Source organism: Polyodon spathula, chromosome 24, assembly GCF_017654505.1.
Source record: "Polyodon spathula isolate WHYD16114869_AA chromosome 24, ASM1765450v1, whole genome shotgun sequence".
NCBI lineage: Eukaryota > Metazoa > Chordata > Actinopteri > Acipenseriformes > Polyodontidae > Polyodon > Polyodon spathula.
Window position 1 is genome coordinate 7,184,595 of NC_054557.1, and position 20,143 is coordinate 7,204,737.

At 39.2% G+C, this 20,143-nt stretch overlaps 2 protein-coding genes across 4 annotated transcripts in view; one reads left to right on the plus strand and one right to left on the minus strand.

Annotated features, from left to right (window-relative positions):
- Positions 1–15,199, plus strand: part of stra6 (signaling receptor and transporter of retinol STRA6) — a 39,413-nt gene extending 24,214 nt beyond the window's left edge. For all 3 annotated transcript variants that reach the window (XM_041226852.1, XM_041226853.1, XM_041226855.1), the window contains 5 exons: positions 44–161; positions 970–1,071; positions 1,771–1,934; positions 3,634–3,771; positions 9,873–15,199. In XM_041226852.1, the coding sequence (XP_041082786.1) occupies positions 44–161; positions 970–1,071; positions 1,771–1,934; positions 3,634–3,771; positions 9,873–10,102 (752 nt within the window). In that variant the 3' untranslated portion in view covers positions 10,103–15,199. The remainder of the gene's footprint in view (positions 1–43; positions 162–969; positions 1,072–1,770; positions 1,935–3,633; positions 3,772–9,872) is intronic.
- Positions 15,200–15,219: 20 nt separating this feature from the next.
- On the minus strand, positions 15,220–19,929 carry islr2 (immunoglobulin superfamily containing leucine-rich repeat 2). The gene is made up of 2 exons (XM_041226851.1): positions 19,678–19,929; positions 15,220–18,324 (listed from the first exon to the last, which is right to left on the minus strand). Exon 2 carries the CDS (start codon positions 18,313–18,315, stop codon positions 16,249–16,251), a length of 2,067 nt encoding a protein of 688 aa, XP_041082785.1. The 5' UTR covers positions 18,316–18,324; positions 19,678–19,929; the 3' UTR covers positions 15,220–16,248.
- Positions 19,930–20,143: the final 214 nt, after the last annotated feature.

Here is a 20,143-nt window from a genome sequence, read left to right on the forward strand (position 1 = left end):
ATTATTAACAGACAAATTAACAGTAAACTAACTGTTTCCACAGCCCTGTTGATTCAGACGCTTGTTTTCTTTATCTGTATCCTGTGGTTCGTGTTCCTGATCCTGAGCCCCATACTGTATGGCCAAAACCTCATTCTCTTCCGAATCTTCAAGATCATGTGGTAAGAATCGGGAAGCTGTGCCCCTTGCATGTGGATTTCTCCTTACACAACTAATAGGGAAAAAAAGGATGGATTCCACAGTCTCGCACAAAACTGTGTTTGGCAGAAATGTATAATTCTGTAGCTGCCTTGTAGTTGCTGGAACTTCATTCTAGAGCTCCAGTGCCATGGCGATGTACATGGTGTTCCACATCTCTGAAACCCCCGGTCTAATGTAATTCGGAATGCAGAGAAATTGAATGTTTAAGGTTAGGGTTAAATCATGCTTTTAACTTTCAGCTGCTTGTTAGTTTGTGAAGCACCCTGGGCCCTGTATAAAGCAATGAGACTAGTATAGTAAGGTTGCAACAGTTAACAAATGTACAGTTTTGTGTTGTGGCTGCCCAGGTTCTGCAGATAATGAGCACATTTTCACACTGCAGAGAATGATTTTACTGCAGGGAGAAACTTTCAGTCCTCACTTAATGTTTATTCCGGATTTGCAAATGTTTCCATATGTTTGAGATGATTTACTTCATCCTGGTACCATGGTCTAATAGCAGAAACTGCTGTCATGAGTATGGACTCTGCGTTTAATTAAGTAACAGGAAGGATCTTCAGGGGTTGAAAGTACATTTTTAAACCATTGGGTTAACACTCCTTTAAATATTTGAACTGCACTTGTTTTTTTAACTTGATCTAGATAAGAATAGTTTGACTTTACTTGAATAACTGAAACAGTTTATTTGGAGCCTGTTTTGGTGCCCTGCGGTAAAGCACCACTGTTACAATCTTCCCAGAGCTATCGCTACCTTGTTTCTTCCCACAGGCCCTTCTGGCTGATGCTGTGTTTAGTTGTGATTATTCAGCATGTGATGGCCAAGTTTGCCTTCCTTAAAAAGGATGCCGGGAAGAGAGACTTGGACAACAGGTAGGAGCGCTCACAGCAGGCTTCTCAACACCCCATGTGTTCTACTGTAATTCTTTGTGCACCAGAGCAACTGTCGAGACCAAAAATCCATAAGGCTGGTTAAAAAGGACAGAGCTCCACTTTCCTCTATTAAGTGCCCACTCATTTAGAGGGGTACCCGATCACTTCCTGTGTTGTTGCTCAGATTTACTGTAAAGGTCTAAATGCAATCGGGCCTTGTGACTTATTACCCAGGAAGTGATTGGGTCACAGGAATCTTTAGAGTTTTGTTTGTTGTAAAGATGAACAGCATTGAGAGATGGACAATGCTGCTAATTCTAATAAGAAAATGAAATATAAAGCTTTAAACTGTTCCCAATTGTTACACCTGGTAAAAATAAATAAATAAATAAATAAAAGTTTGTTTTTATGGAAATACTCTTAACAAGATACTATACACGGACAAATTGATATTGCATATACCTTTATGGAAGTTTGCCACAGTACATTTTGCAGTTTTCCCATGCTTTTCCCAGTTATACTGTGCATTTAACATAGTTTGCCATGTTTTATTCATATGCTTTATCACACCTCTCTAGATTTTTCAATGCTTTACCATGCTTTATTATAGCTTGCTATGTTTTTACTATGGGACACTGTTATAAGTTGATCAATGCCATGCTAGCTTGTGCTGATGAAAACATCTCTACCTCCATGTAGACAGGGGCTGTTTCTGCTCACCTACCTGCTGTTCCCTGTCAATGTTCTGGTGGGGGTTCTCCTGGGGGTGTGGAGGATTGTGATCACTGCCCTCTTCAACATCATTCACCTGGGCCGGCTGGATATTAGCCTGCTAAACCGGGGCGTGGAGTCCTTTGACCCAGGTATGCCTGCTTACTGCCAGTGTCTTTATCACTGTATCAGCATGTGCTCTTCTATTGGGCTGGTAGTAGAGCAGCTCTCCATTGTAGAGCAATGCCTAACCACCCTAGAACTCTGAACTGTAGTACGCTGCAGGTGCATGTTTTACTGATAGCTTCGTAGCCGTGTCATCATGCTTGTTCGCACTCCTCCCCTCCTGTTATTCTGCTGCTTTTAGATTTGAAGAGCTGCTTCCTCCACCCAATCGCTACTTGTGCTGCAGGTCAAATAAACCATTGGAATGAACCTGACCTACAACACAGGAAATGGTTAGCTGCCAGGAAGTATTGGTAGCTTTTTTGATGGTTATTATTACTGCCCCCAGATTTTCACAAACCCTCTGTTGGTAATAATGTTGTTAGTGCTATTAAGAGATATACAAAAGTGTTACAGCGGAATTCTTGTTAGTTTTTTCCACACCCAGATTATGTGCTGGGCAGCATTGCCGTTGTTCTATTCCAGTCTACCCTGCTGTGAGAGTGTGGTTCTACAGGTACATCACATCTTTGATATCACTGCAGTTTTTTTTTGTTTTGTTTTGTTCTGTTTGTTTCATATGAAAATCCCTGCTAGCTAGCATCCAAACCACATACCAGACAAATGCAACCCAGATTATACTTAATTCCACTTGAATTCATGTGTGATGTTGGGTGGGGTGTCTTTGATGCACCGTCTGGCTCGCTGCGCTCTCTTTGGCTTGAGGATCCCCACTGCTTTGTGAAGGATTGGTGGGGAGTTTTCTGATTTGATTCTATGGGAAACAGAGGTACCAAGATTAGAGCAAGGGAGAAAAATAAATGAAAAGTCAATATTGAGGGAGTGGGGTACAAAACTGAACAGGAGGGGCCCTATCACCGAAATAGACACTTATTTTAGGGAAGGGTGCAGAGTAAACTTGACAACCTGCTTGTGTATCATGGCCACACAAATATATTGTTTCCACCAAAAAATAAATAAAATCATGCTACATTTACATAAATATTACATTGGTGGAGTAGATTTGTTAAAGCATCTGATAACTGGGGTGTCAGTGAATCAGGAGACAAAATGATTGTGCTCATTTTTTAAAAGCTTTTTTTTCACAGCACATTTGTGCTAATGGCTTGAGAATTTAGTAGCATTGATATGTTTATTATTTGCTTGACTTCTTCTAACTGCAGAATTTAAAAAGCCGCTTTTAGTTTTTTTTTTTTCTAAATTGGCTGATTTTGCATAAGATTTTACATAATCTCTTGGTTAAGTAGATAATAAGGTAGTGTAAAAAGCATAACATGTCAGTGGAATTCGTAGCTATGTTTTTAATTTGGTGATGGAACTAGGAAGTTACCTGTTTTAGGTACTAGTAACAGGGCAAATATCACAGTAGAAACTATCCTCAAAGCTGTAGTCAACCATTTTAAATTTAATGTTCAGGGGTCTCCTTCATTGTTATAGGAAATGTACTGACAAGGTAAGAAGTAAATAATTAGGAAATATTCAAGCTCTCTCATTCCCCTGATGATATATTCAGTGCAGGCTATTAAAGGGAGATCACTTGATTCAAAGAAGCTGGAAACATTTTAGCATGAAAATGAATTGGCAGTGAATGGCTGTAGATGAAGGCCCTCTGTTGGGTTGTATTGGGCGAGTCAATGTAACGCATCTATTCTTTCTCTGCGACAGGTTACCGCTGTTACGCGCATTACTTGAAGATTGAGGTGAGCCAGTCCCACCCTGTGATGAAAGCTTTCTGCAGCGTGCTGCTCCAGCCTCCAGCCCCCGAGGGCACTGTGGGACAGAAAATGAGCGCCATGGAGGAAGGTAAGGGACCCAACACTTCGTCAGCCGTGACAGTGAGCAGGAGCTGCCTACTCAATCAGCACTGCTATACCAGGACAGCACTGCTATACCAGAACAGCACTGTAACAGCACTGCTATACCAGAACAGCACTGTAACAGCACTGCTATACCAGAACAACACTGTAACAGCACTGCTATATCAGAACAGCACTGCTATACCAGAACAGCACTGTAACAGCACTGCTATACCAGGACAGCAGTGCTATACCAGAACAGCACTGTAACAGCACTGCTATACCAGAACAGCACTGTAACAGCACTGCTATACCAGAACAGCACTGTAACAGCACTGCTATACCAGAACAGCACTGTAACAGCACTGCTATACCAGAACAACACTGTAACAGCACTGCTATATCAGAACAGCACTGCTATACCAGAACAGCACTGTAACAGCACTGCTATACCAGGACAGCACTGCTATACCAGAACAGCACTGTAACAGCACTGCTATACCAGAACAGCACTGTAACAGCACTGCTATACCAGAACAGCACACTGTAACAGCACTGCTATACCAGAACAGCACTGCTATACCAGAACAGCACTGTAACAGCACTGCTATACCAGAACAGCACTGCTATACCAGAACAGCACTGTAACAGCACTGCTATACCAGAACAGCACTGTAACAGCACTGCTATACCAGAACAGCACTGTAACAGCACTGCTATACCAGAACAGCACTGTAACAGCACTGCTATACCAGAACAGCACTGCTATACCAGAACAGCACTGCTATAGCAGCTACAGCACTGTAACAGCACTGCTATACCAGAACAGCACTGTAACAGCACTGCTATACCAGAACAGCACTGTAACAGCACTGCTATACCAGAACAGCACTGTAACAGCACTGCTATACCAGAACAGCACTGCTATACCAGAACAGCACTGTAACAGCACTGCTATACCAGAACAGCACTGCTATACCAGAACAGCACTGTAACAGCACTGCTATACCAGAACAGCACTGTAACAGCACTGCTATACCAGAACAGCACTGTAACAGCACTGCTATACCAGAACAGCACTGCTATACCAGAACAGCACTGTAACAGCACTGCTATACCAGAACAGCACTGCTATACAGCACTGCTAACCAGAACAGCACTGTAACAGCACTGCTATACCAGAACAGCACTGTAACAGCACTGCTATACCAGAACAGCACTGCTATACCAGAACAGCACTGCTATACCAGAACAGCACTGTAACAGCACTGCTATACCAGAACAGCACTGTAACAGCACTGCTATACCAGAACAGCACTGTAACAGCACTGCTATACCAGAACAGCACTGTAACACCAGAACAGCACTGTAACAGCACTGCTATACCAGAACAGCACTGCTATACCAGAACAGCACTGTAACAGCACTGCTATACCAGAACAGCACTGCTATACCAGAACAGCACTGTAACAGCACTGCTATACCAGAACAGCACTGTAACAGCACTGCTATACCAGGACAGCACTGATATACCAGAACAGCACTGCTACACCAGAACAGCACTGTAACAGCACTGCTATACCAGAACAGCACTGTAACAGCACTGCTATACCAGAACAGCACTGTAACAGCACTGCTATACCAGAACAGCACTGTAACAGCACTGCTATACCAGAACAGCACTGTAACAGCACTGCTATACAGGAACAGCACTGCTATACCAGAACAGCACTGTAACAGCACTGCTATACCAGAACAGCACTGTAACAGCACTGCTATACCAGAACAGCACTGCTATACCAGAACAGCACTGTAACAGCACTGCTATACCAGAACAGCACTGTAACAGCACTGCTATACCAGAACAGCACTGCTATACCAGCACTGCTATACCAGAACAGCACTGTATACCAGAACAGCACTGCTATAGAACAGCTATACCACTGTAACAGCACTGCTATACCAGAACAGCACTGCTATACCAGAACAGCACTGCTATACCAGAACAGCACTGTAACAGTACTGCTATATCAGAACAGCACTGCTATACCAGGACAGCACACACTGCTATACCAGAACAGCACTGTAACAGCACTGCTATACCAGAACAGCACTGTAACAGCACTGCTATACCAGAACAGCACTGTAACAGCACTGCTATACCAGAACAGCACTGCTATACCAGAACAGCACTGCTACACCAGAACAGCACTGTAACAGCACTGCTATACCAGAACAGCACTGTAACAGCACTGCTATACCAGAACAGCACTGTAACAGCACTGCTATACCAGAACAGCACTGCTATACCAGAACAGCACTGTAACAGCACTGCTATACCAGAACAGCACTGTAACAGCACTGCTATACCAGAACAGCACTGTAACAGCACTGCTATACCAGAACAGCACTGTAACAGCACTGCTATACCAGAACAGCACTGTAACAGCACTGCTATACCAGAACAGCACTGCTACACCAGAACAGCACTGTAACAGCACTGCTATACCAGAACAGCACTGTAACAGCACTGCTATACCAGAACAGCACTGTAACAGCACTGCTATACCAGGACAGCACTGTAACAGCACTGCTATACCAGAGCAGTATGATTCCTTCTTGTGTCTCATCAGACTCATTACTTTCCTTCTAAATTGTCTGAGGGAACGGGTAATGTCATTGGGCACATCTAGATTGATCTGAACTCAAACTGAATACTTAACCCTCATCATTGTAGAAACTTTAGGAAGTTCATTTTTTTCTCGATAAGATCGCAACAGTGTAAGCGTTATAATACACTTCCAGCCATTTATTATTATTATTATTATTATTATTATTATTATTATTATTATTACACCGTGTAACAATTATTATTATTTTTTTGTTCCTGGGTAGTAAGTGTTTTTTCCTAATTGCTTATGCCTCAAAAGTATAGAAAATGGCTATTATTTCCCACAAACTTTGCTTTTTTGACCAGGACAGTGATATTTCAAAATATCACTATTTCCAATGGGAAAACGGGCAAATGTGTGTCTTTTCATTCACATAAAGTCAGAAAAAAACAACATATGAATCCAAATTAACATGTATTATACTAAAGTAATACAGTATAATCGTAAATCTCGAAAAACTACTCACTTCTAAATCTTTTGTAGTCATTTTTGTATTACTTTAGTATAAATACATGTTAATTTGGATTCATATGTTGTTTTTTTCTGACGTTATGCGAACGAAAAGACACACATTTGCCTGTTTTCCCATTGGAAATAGTGATATTTTGAAATATCACTGTCCTGGTCACAAAAGCAACGTTTTTGAGGAATAATAGCCATTTTCTATACTTTTGAGGCATAAGCAATTAGGAAATAACACTTACTACCCAGGAACAAAAATTGTGTTACATAGTGTTATTATTGCATACATACACGGTGGGGTCTGTTTTAAAGATCTAAACAGAGACAGGTTATAATAACACCACCTTGAAATTTAAAATGCATTAAACCAGTTCTGAGAGAGAACCGGTGCTTCCTTATATAGTAATACTGTTCACATTAAAATAAAAAAAAAAGTCACTATTGTCAAATACACACTCACCTTCAAGAATTAGAGCAGAACTTGACTGTTTATATCTGATTGGTTAAGGGTAATTTAAAGCTGCCCTATATTTTTTTCCCTGTATTCCAATACACAGACATGTTTCTATACTGTACACTTCATGGATTTTAGACAGTAATGCTGAGATATTCAGACTTCTCAGATGGTTGAAGATACATTATGTTGCCTTTGAAGCACGGGTCACTGTGAGGACAGACCTGAAATGGGCTGTTTAAACTGTAAGCTAATTAAGCTTTTATAAAACAGAAGTGAAAACAGACTCGGCTCAGACAGCATTCCCACATAAAGAAACTCTAAGGGGGCGAGGGTTTGGCAGTCTGGACAGCTTGATTAGTGAGGAGAAAAACAAAAATAGAAGCCATTTGTTCTGTGTTCATACTTTGGTCCCTTCGCTCTCCTGCTTGACTGGAGAAGGGAGCTGTAGGTGCCATAGGTGAATTCAAAGGCACTCAATAATGCGTCTGATCTGGGCGGGGACAGAGAGATCAAGAAAACTGAAACATATCATTGTCTTAAACATCTTTTATGAACTGCTCGTGGAATTGTGGAGTGATCGGAATACATTTCTATATGGAAAGCGAGGTAGTAGTAGGGTATTTGTATTTAATATGATACATACTGTACTGTGCATATTGTGATACAGTACACGCTTCATATAAAACATTCCCTACATACATGCATGCATTAAGCCTCATTCATGCAAGTTTGTTATATTTAAATATTAAGATTTATATATGCAGCACCTATGTAGTGAATAATAGATAGCAGCTACTGATTGTAACCCCTTTTAACCAATCTAGGGGATGTGATGGGAACAAAACATTTTTTGATTGTTTCATAGGCTATCCTATAAATAAAAAAAAAAGTTTTAAGAATAAAGGTGATAGTATTTTATAATAGTTTATACAGTGATAAGGCTTTAGTATTTTATTATGTTTTTTTTTCACACAGGTTGTTATGTAGATCCAGAGCCTTAGCAACACACCACTTCAATCCTTGCTTTAGGTGACAGTTTTTGCCATCTTAGCAACGCAAAGTACTTTCTGCTCTTTCAGGACCTTTGGGAGCAAGGCAACAGGTGTTGGACAAAAAAAAAATAAAGTCCAACATGACTGATTATTTTGTTAAACAAGTGGCCACCCTTCTGTGTGTTTCTGTAATGTATAACAGTTGAATGAGGGTCCCTAAAGTGGCTTCAGTGGTAAAGGCGGGGTGTGTCGTGTGCAGGGGGAGACCTATAGTCTGGAGAGCGGTAGGTTCACATCCTGGCTGAGCAAAGTTGTCAGTCTTCACGGGACATTCCACAGGGAGCGCTGCATTGTCTCTGGTAGCATCTCCCAATGGTTACTTTCAGTCACAATGAGCAAGATAGCAGATATGACAGACATGAAGAAAGAGTGATATACAGTAGAGTTGCTGGCATAGATGTATCATGAGGCACAGTCTCCAAAGTGATTTCTCTGTCAGCAGTTTTGGAGAATAGACTTTGCTGCAGATTTCCACACCTGAAGTAATTGGAGCCGGTAATCATTGAGGGATGTTCATGTATCGCCTCTGAACAATCATAGATTTGTACATAGATACAGAGATGCATCTGATTATTTTAACATGAAGAAATCATTCTATTGTACTAGAGAGAGATGTATTTAAACACATTACTATGTAGATCATTTTAGTACACAGATGGGTGTCACTAATTGAGTGTGCTTCCCGTTCCTGGAGCCCAAAGGGCAAAATCAATGAGTTGTCTGTGCAGCCAATATGTTCATTGTGTGTCTGGGGATATGGCTGAGGAGACTGGGTCTTTGCTGTCGTTCAAGCATGAAAACTGACTGTAACAGACATGCTGTTGCCCATATGAAATTCTCCACAAAACCATTCAAAGTATTTTACCAGTTTAAAACCTTTTTTTTTTTTTTAATGATCAGAAACCACTGCAGGCTAGGTGGTATAGTGGAATAATGCATTGATGTTTCACCTCTGGAGCACTGGGCTGGAATTTGCATTAAGTGAATTTGGTGAAATGAAATTGGTGGTACATGCGACCATAGTGCACCACCAGCCACACAGTGTGGTGCAGCACTCCTTCAGTTTTCACTGACATGGGTGGGCATGGTGACTGTCATCTTCTTTACATTACCATTCTGAGCATGGGATGTGTTGCATGCAGTTCCCATGTTGCCCTTAACCACTTTGCAAAAGAGCCAGGCTCATCTTCATTTGTGGCTTTAGCGCTTTTAATATAGCATCTCACCAACCAACAGAGGTCAAAACCTGCAACGACGCTGCTTCACACAACACTATCCATTACAATTTCACTATGTATTTGGTTATATCTCCAGAAAGGGTAAACTTCCACCACAATCATTATTTGTTCACGTAACCACACCATAAGACATTTCAGCTGTTGAACAAAACATCTTTGAAATGGCATTTGAGTCGATTTACTGTGCAAGCTGCTGGGGTGGTGTAATGTTTATGTTGTGCCTACAGGGATTCAACTGGTGCAGCAAGACAAGAAGCAGAAGATCTCCAATTCCAGGAGGGCTCGAGAGAGGTGGTGGCTCATCTATACCCTTGTCAACAACCCCTCACTGGTGGCGTCACGAAAGCACTTCCAGGCGCGGAGCTCCGAGGCCTTTCTGAACGGGACACTGAATGAGACCTCAAAGGAAAGCGTCTCCGAACCAGAGAAAACAGACCCAAAATCAAATTACATGTGAAACACTGAGATGAAAAGAATATTGAAGCAACGGCACTTAAGAAAAATAAATACATATATTCAAAGTGCACTGCAAATGTATTTGATTTATATATGTTTTAAGGTCAATTTGGTCTTCAAAGTCTGCTTATTTAAATAAAAAAAAGAAATTACATTAAAGTACAGATTTTATCAAATGGCCCAAGAACAGTGAGTAGTGTATTGAAGTGACTTTAGTGTTCCAGTGTAAGTATATCAGTGTTATGGGCACCAAACTGTGGATTGAACTTGACCACAAGCACAGCTTTAAGGATCCCTGAAATATGGGATGCCAGATTGTATTCACTAAACCAGCTCAAGCTTTATTTAAGAACTGTTTTCATTGAGAGTGTTTTTGAACGTTCTCCTAAGGTAAGAGTGTTTTAAGCTGTGAACACTGTGTATGGACACTGAAGAAGGGCTTCAAGATTACAAGACCTTTATTAAAAAAGATCCCATCCACATTACTTAAAGAGTAAGTAGATTCAAATTTTCTTTTCTTCGTTTCCCTTATTACTCAAATGTATTTGCTGTCATTCTGAGTGTTCTGGTTTATGCCTAAAAAATAGTTATTATTTTTCTCTAAATCTGCCTTACATGGCTTTGAGCTACTTAGAGTTAATCTGAAGAATATCAAATGCTTGCTCTGAACAGATTCGACATTCCATTCCAATAATGAGCACTGGGACCCTTCAGCTGTCAGTCCCTCCTACTTCCTCTGTCTATATATAAGTAGAGCAGGGGGGGCTTGCCGTGTTAGAAGGTCCTAATGTCACATGACAGGAATGGAATGAAGAAGGCTCTTCAGGCCCAGCACTTGGGATTCTCCAGACAAACTTAGTCAGATACAGACAGATTTGGAGAACGGTTATAATGGCTCAATATTGGGGAATAATGCAAGCAAACACAATACAATAGTAAGGAAAATGCTAACTTTTTTTTAAAGTGGGTTATTCTTTGATATGTAATGTCTTACCTGTTTAATGTCCTATAATGTGTGTTCTTTATCATTATTTATTGTCCTTTTTGCCAAGATCATTGTTCACCAGGTTAACTAACAAAAAGGTGAGATGGCTTAAAAGATGTGTGTATTCAAATTCTAAGTTTCAGAAGGGACATCTTGTATATTTAAAATATATATATATATATATATATATATTTTTTACAGTGCATTCCCCTAGTGGTAATTTCTAAAAACCACCGCACTTCAGAAATTCAGCTTTAAGTGGTGGAAAATGGTGTTCGTTAGTAATTATGATGTTCTAATCACAAACAACATTAAAGAATATAGAGAACACACATAGCTAAGAAATATAAATTATAAATCACATGTAAGAAAATGTAGATGGCATATATGTATCCTAGACATGTTGCTTTTCAGTATGGGATGCCTTTTTGATGTTAGTCTGTTGCCAGGGATGTTCTTTAGCCATTTGCAATATCCAAGGATGATTGTAAAGAAAAGTGCCTACACCTGAATACCTATAGAGGCCCATAGTTATTTACACACTTTGCTATTGACACCACAGGTCTGTTTTAATAATGTAAACCGGGGTGAATCTAAATAGCAGTTCTATATTAATCCAGCTTGTGCTTTCCTTCAGGGGAGATGTATTGAGCACCATTATTGACCACTACACACAACAACAATGTAGTGGGAAGAGGTCAAATATAATTTTATGGTGGTGGTATTAAAGTCCTTGCTGTTTAGATTATTAAAATACCTCCACCCCCATGGTTTCATTTAATCAATGATATAGTTGTCTGAATTATACTGTAGAATTTATTGCAGTATGGGTCCTGTGAATAAAATACTTAATTAACTTTAAATAGTACAGAAAAAGTCATACACCCATTCACCTTTATTACAATTTAAAATTACCTTTCGATTTATTGCAGCATCTAGACAGCTTGTCATAGTACTGTATGTACAAGATTTTTGCACAAGCCTGTGGGATATAATTTGCCACTCTTCTCAACTAACACGTTTCAAGGGCTCAATACATGAAAATGTCTGCATTTCACCACCCTGTTTCATGTGATCCAGCAGTGATTGAACTGGAGATGAATAAGTTGTGCTATCAACATAAACTGTGATGCCTCCACCCCATTGTTCAAACATATTGATTCATTAATTGCATGCTACTCAGTGAAGTGATATACTAATATATAGAGTCAATACTTTTTTGAACAGCATTGCAGATGGTCTGGACTGGTTTGAGTGGTGTAAACATCATTGGTATCTGCATGGGTTAATTCAACTTTGATTGTGGGCATTATCCATCTCCTAACATTATGTTGCAGTCGGTTTTATTACAATGATAATAGCAATTTTCACAAGGGTAGTCCATAAGCAAACAGGGACCATAGACCACAATGATGCACAATAGGAGGAATCTTAATAGCAAGAAAAATAATACATTTCTTCCATGTTTGTCAGAGAGCACTTAAAATAAAAGCCGCACTCATAAGCTGGCGGTGTAATTAGGCTGTCTGCTTTGAATTAGCATTTTTAGGAAACTGTTGTTCAGTTCAGTGAATCGGATAGACTGGTGGTATTGTTAGAAATGTTAGACATGCTGTTTAGTCTTGAATCATACCAACTAGGTTCTCTGATTTAATAGGTTATTGTTCAGCGTTTCTAATACAAACCAAGAGTCTAATGTCATGTGTGAAAAAAACAACACGAAATGCTACAATATCAAAGGTAAACACCAAGGTCGGTTTGAAAAAAGATTAAAATTGCCATAAGTTATTTTAACATAAGTGCAGTTCCCTGTATAGTGTGTGGTGTTAAAAAATAAACCAAGTGATGTTATAAATATTGAGGCGGGTTATATACTTTACCTGTTATTGTACCTGTATTGCTGACGGAGAACTCCATTTCACTTCTTCCATAGTAACACGTAAACTAAATCTCTTGTAACATAGCAACGTCCTAAATGGACATAGTGGTAGCCCAGCTATCAAGAGATTTTTGAAAAATACGTCTGCGTTGTCTGGAACCTGGACCGATTAGGGTTTGTCGGTAAAGCTTGCTGGTGGTATAAAACACTTGCATTAACAGCGTTCTGCTGTGACATGCTGCATCTGGATCCATGTGTACCTGCTTGATTGCAGATAGTGGAGTATTCGTGTAACCCATGTTCCTATTCTAAACGTGACCCATGCAAGGTGTATCTCAAAAGAGGACGGGCCTAAACTGGTTCTCAGACAAGTTAATAAGTCGTGTGTAAGATGTCTCTTATTGTGTCATCTCGTGCAATTTGGGCAAGAGAACCGCTAAAGCAAAGTAGCAGTTCTTTGATTGGTTTGATTTTATATACGTTATAATGTAAAGCCAAATAAAAAAAAATTGTCAACACAATGTTGGTGTTTATTTGAATTATTTGAGCGTCAAAAAAAAGTTGGCTAAAATACACTTTATGGTGTTATTAATACTAAGATGTGTTTAAAAACTATTGCGTAAGATTTTTGTTTTATTAAATCTTCGATTTTCAGTGTATAGGTAGAATTTCTAAACGCTTTGAACAAGGGTCTGATTCATAAGATATTGTAATATCCTGGAAAATGGGTAGTTAGCTCGTTTGGTCCCATATTCTTCCTACTAAAAATGTTTTTGGCAACATATTGTTTACAAAGATAGTTGGCAGGTTTCATAGACCGCTGATTAGCAGCTAAGATCGCATTAGGAGTGTATATATGTGAACAATAATGATACGCCTATAAAATATATAGGCGTTATGCAAAATGATATAATACGTGGGTTGAGTATATGCAATATTACTCGGCTACGCGTTTTTCATCATCCACATTGTTAAAATTAAAAGTAATTAAATGTACATTTGTACTACTGTTTTATTTCAAATAGATGCACATTCACATGACAAGAGTATCTGTTCAAGTAATTCAAGGTAATTCAAGGTTCCCGCGGAAAATTGTTATATTTGGAACCCAATAAATATAAATGTATTTTATTCAGAATAATAGGAATTGTTCTTTATAGAACCTAACACAATTATGGATTCCAAAGATATGTAAAACAGCATATGGTTCTATACAGCACAGTATTAGAGTTTGCAAATGGAATCTAAAACTGGAGAAGGTTAGATCACTTTTACTTCAAACAGGTAATTTCTAAAATATCTTTATCACTAGCACTACCGCGTATTATTATTTTTTATTTATTAATATTATGCATGCTTTTGGACTGGTAGATTATTAAGTTGATTTGTCCTTTACCATTTTAAAGCGTATTATTCTTGCATAGCATGCATTCAATGAAATAGGGCGGTGTAGTCTTTATTGAAGACTAGCACATCTGTATTTAAGGAGAAGTGAGAGTATTAGTTTTAATATATATAGATAACATGTTATCAAATGAAAAGTTGCAGTATTCATTTAGATAGTATGTCCTGCGATAGATTAGAACTGAATTAAAAATATAAACATTCCAAAGAAGTGGATCCAAAATACAGGGAATGGGGTATAGAAAAAAAATTACATTTGTTAGACAGTAAAAAAAAACAAAAAACAAAAAAAACAAAACAGTAACAGTATTATTTTACAAAAACGTTTCATTATTTTTCATAACAAAATAATCGGCCTACAGAATCTTAAAATACTTCAAACTGCAGCAGATCTCTAATATAATAGTATCTAATGCTTAGAGAATTAAACACAATTGTTAAAAAAAAAAAACATTACATTAAAACTTTTTTTCTGTAACATATAGGCTACTGCACATATGAACAAAGACAAGAACAATGCTGTGGGAAAGGGTGTGGTGTTTTTTTCTTTATGCTGTATAAATATACAGGATCGTAACCAAAAGGTTTTCGTTTGCAGCATTCAACTTTAATACTGGTTTGCTTCCGACACATTTTAAATACTGGTTTCGTTTCATGCTTGTATATATTTAAAATTAAGATGCTATGCTTTTCTTAAGAAAAAAAAAATGACTATATGTATTCCACATTCTAAGTATTGCATTTTCTATGATTGCCACTTGTATTGTAATTTAAATAACATTGAATTTAAAAAGAAAAAAAGAACACACTTTTTTTCCCAATATTTTTATTAATTCCAAGTACATAAAAAACATAAGAAAAAACCGTTTTTTTTTTTTTTTTTTTTTTTTTAATAACAACATTTGACATTTAGTCACCAAAAAATCCACTATTTTAAATGATTTAACACGGAATTCTGTTAAGCGCTCAAATGCATAACTTTGTAGACAAAATTAACTATTTAATTTCAATTTAAAAAAAAAAAAACTTACCTTACACACCATTTACATCACATTGACTGACATTAAGAATATTCAACATGTCCTATACACTATATATCGAAAACACACATTTAAAATATCGATGTGTGACATACCATGGACAAGATTCAATAAAAAGCGCACACGAGATTAGACACTGCTTCAGAAAAGCGAGGGGTATTAAGCACCCATATACTGAACGAGTAACGTCACACATTTTCGGAACTCGACGGAACATTTAACACTGTCTGGTTGTAAGTGACATGGAGTTTTTTCCAGCACTTTCACATGCCTGTCTACGGTTTAACAGTAAAACCCTTTAGATCTCCCAGAACATGAAAACAGTCGATGAACAAACGCAGGTGAGATGCCGCTGTCCAGTACCTCAAACGGCTGAAACAAGGGCACGCGTAAACCACAATGGAGTTATGTTGGCCAGAGCCCTGAATAAAGGAAACTGGCGCTTATAATAGACGAGCACACTTTCTGCACAGCCATTAGCAGTAAATCGTGTCTCGTTCACTAGTAGCCTGATGTTTAATGTCTTTAATGTCCTGTACTTTTACGTGTTATAAGAAACATAATTACAAAAGGGTCGTGTATTTGTTTATCTGAAAAATAAACCAATTATTTCCCTGAAGTTTATGTCATAGCACGATTATTTAGCGGAATTTAGCTCCCAAAACCCTAGTCGGACCTTTTAATTTTGTTTCTATTCTCATACCCTCAATTCTAAATAGTCCGACGGGTTTGAAAAAAACGCATCTCCTTTACTAGGGCTCACATAAAGCAATGGTTGAGAAAATTCCTTTGTTTAACCTACTTGTTAGTATTTATATTACAGGGTGACTGTGAGGAAGTCAGCGGGCCGTCTGCCTGTAGTTGCCATTGATTTCTTCGGAGATATTGACAGCCTCGGCCCCTAGTGGTAATCGATCACTGTACTCGGACCCCACTTCGAATTCTTCTTGGTTGGCTTTGGATTGCGACCCAGGGATGGATTCATTTATTATACTCCCCTCCACTCCCCCCTCCCCTTCCCCCTCTTCCCTCTCAACCTCCTCTTCTTCCGAATCACTGGGGTTGTAGTTCTTTTCCGATTCCACATAAGAAGCCCTGGGGTCGAAATCAGTGGTTATGTGCTTTTCCATCTGATCTGGGTTGTGTGCTTTCATGATCAGCTTGTAAGTCTTGCCTTGATACTTGTAAAGGAGGTGGCAGCAGGTGGCTCCCAGTAGTGGAACAGTGGCAAGAGCCAACAAGAAGGTGCTAACTACCACTATGATCATCAAGGAAGGGATTTTCTTCCTCGTAGTGAAAACAACTTGAACCTGGCAGTTTTCCCCTGTATAGGTGAGACACAGGGTGTAATTGGTACCGGGGTTCAATCCCTGGAATCGATAAGCGTTAATACCATCCTCTATCTTGGACCATTGAACCACAGAGTGCCCATTTCCCATATTTATACACAGGTATAGCATTTCCAGATGTGCCTTTTCTGTGGGTGCTTGGAAGGGATTGAGCTGTACTTTAGCTTCGGTTTCAGACACTTCCAAGGCAATGACCCCGAAATCAAAAGTATGTTGCTTGAGCTCATCCGAGCTCTGATTGAAGGCATGATTGGAAATGTACTGGGTGCTGTCACTGACACCACATTTCTTGCCAAAGGCTGGCTGCCCAGATGAGATCACCACGCCACTACGCTGAGTACCAAAGGACCCAGAAGTTGCCCTGGTTGGGAAGGTCATCTTGCCAGTGTCGTCTGGTTTGGCCCAGTTAATGACATTGTTTTTAGGAACCTTTACCCCAGGTTTACGTGCAGAGGTGGGGGTCTTGTCAAGGATTGCGTCTTGTATGGCATTGATTGTATATTTCTGGGTGCCCGCCACTACCACGTTAACCGAGCTCTCCACACTACCCTGCTCATTGGTGGCTAAGCATGTGTATCGACCATCCTCACGTTTACTTGTGCGGGGGATGACCAGCGTACCATTCTTAAACATCAAGAAACGATTTGCTGTCTGCTTCGAATTCTCCAAAGGCAAATCATTCTTTTTGGTCTCAGTAATGGGCATATTGAACTCAATTTCCTGGTTTCCAGTGCGAATTTTCCACTTAACCTCTGGTTTCGGGCTTCCCGTGACATTACAGTGCATGATAATCATAACACCTTCATTGATTTGGTTGTTTTCAAGGTTAGGTTGGGACATTATGTGAACAGTCGGGGCCACACATTCCAAGTTGGGCAGTTGCACAATACGGATTCCCTTTAAGTCTTCAGGTGTTTCGCAGGTTATGAGGTCTGGCTCTGGAACAGAGATAAGAGCATTTGCTACCCAGTCTTTCAGCCAGTGTAAAGTGCATGTGCAGTCAAATGGATTGTTGTAGATCTGAAGATGGGACATGGAGCTTAGAGAGTCAAAGGACCCCTTCACAATGGTGGTGAACATGTTGTTATTTATGCGCAATGATCTCAGATCTTTGAGGTTAGAAAAGGCATCTCTGGGAAGATCCACCATGTTATTATTGTTTATTTTCAACAGTTGGAGAGAAGTGAGATTGTAGAGATCTCCCCAAGGGAAATGCACAACCTTGTTGTGGCTCAGGTCCAGGTTACGGAGCTGAACCAGCACTGCCAACGTGCCTTTCTCTATGGTGACGATCTCGTTATGGGCCAGCCATAGAGAGGTGACCTGGGTAACATTCACGAAGGAATTCTTCAGAAGGGTCTTGATTTTGTTGGCAGAGAGACTGAGGGTCGTTACATTGGAAGGCAAGCCCACGGGCACCACCTGCAGATCTTTGTAGGCGCAATCTGCGAACTGGTGAGCGTACTTGTCCACACAGACGCACGGCTCCGGGCAGGTCTGGGCGACTCCAATGAAAACAGTACACAAGGAAATGTAACGGAGGTATATTACCGTCATCTTCGCTGCCTGAAAGAAACAAATATATTCTTAGATTAGTCTATGTGCAGCTTAGATATCAGGCTGTGACTATTATTGTAGATTTGAAAAAGGACAGTTCCGGCGAGCATTTCCATTAGCTTGGCAATAATGCAGGGCGGCATCCAATTAAACTGCAATCTTGATCAAGCGAAACATTTTATATCTGTAGCGCACAAGAAATGTAAAGGAATTCTTAAGCATTAAATCTACATATCCAATCACGTAGCTTTCAACATTAATAAACTGCCCTCAAACACTTTCTTACCTTTTAATGTGATATTTAAAATACACAACATGAACTTGCAACATTTATTTGACATGTTTAATTGTGTATAGTATTCTATTCAGTACACTTAAAAAACACTAGGTGTTTTTTAAACCTATGGCGAGAAGGCTACAGCAAACTGGGATCCGGTAGTTCATATAACTACAAACCAACAACAATTCAACAAATTCAACTCATTGTTTTTGACCTGTGTTTTATCACTATGCTCGTTGTAAAATAACTATATTTTGCATTTCTAAGAGATCTGAGTGAACCCTAATTGTTAATTAAACCATCAAATTATATATTTTAAACCCCCCCCCCACAAAATAACAGATTTGTTACATAAGGTAAGTATATCCAACATTTTACATCGATGTGAAATAATAAAAGAAAATACGAGTTCAAATGAAAACAATCGTTTGGGTTCCTGCATAACAAATGTGTCTGTGTGTCTGTCCGGATGTATGTTAGTTACAGTGTATACAAATGCTGGAATACGATCGCGAATTTCGCTGTCTATGGTGCTGAAAACAAGTCACCGTTAAAAAAAAAAAAAGTTTTAAAATCTTGCTGCTTCGACTTATATTATAATCACGACAGCAATCTGCTTTCAAGTTTCGCATATTTTACCACGTATATTTCTATATCAGCAATGAGATAAGGACATATTTATGAAATATTAATTGATGAAATGGCAACGTGCTGCTGACATTAATTATTCTGCTATTATGATCTAATCCCTGCTGTTCTCCACTACGAGAAAAGAAAAGCCAGTCAAAACGTTGGACATGCAATACAAAATCTATATAGTGCTTTACAATAACCCCCCCCCCCCTAGTCTTCTTATGGTTGACAGAGAGATAGATTGATAGATAGATAGTGTATCTCTTCTTTCTCTAGAGAGAGAGAGAGACAGAGAGAGAGAGAGAGAGAAATGATCAAATGTACTGTTACACAACTTTATTGCATTAATATAAGTACAAATATATCAGCTGTATCTAGTTTGTTTAAAAAGAACCAACGGACCAGTACCGACTACTGAAAACGTTCCTTTTATTTGAACACATGCTTACCTCTGAGATATGAATAATCCTTAGATATTCTACAAGTCTTGCCAGGTGGTTTACAGAATTCGCTTATAAAAAATAAAACAATATCTAACAATTGCTGTCTTCTTTCTTGATAAAGTTGATTGTTTTACATATTTTTTGGCAAATTGGTATTTCTTTGATTATAGGTGTCGGAAGAGGCATTTTCCTCCCAGTTTGAAGCCGAGCAGTCCGGAAGATGTTTTCTGCTTTGCGAGTTTGGCTCGCATTCATCGCGCGCTCCCCCCCCCCCCATAGAGAAAGGGGGGTGGGATTGTGAGCGCGCAGCCTCACCCATCTACTGAATATGTTTCAAAGTTAAAGCTACAGGCATTGTCTGCTCAACATGAAATATTTATTGTATCGATGAGCTGATGTTTTACCACATTTTACCGGCTCACATTGAATCCCATTCAATCCCGATTCCCCCATCATTAACCTTCATGTTTAA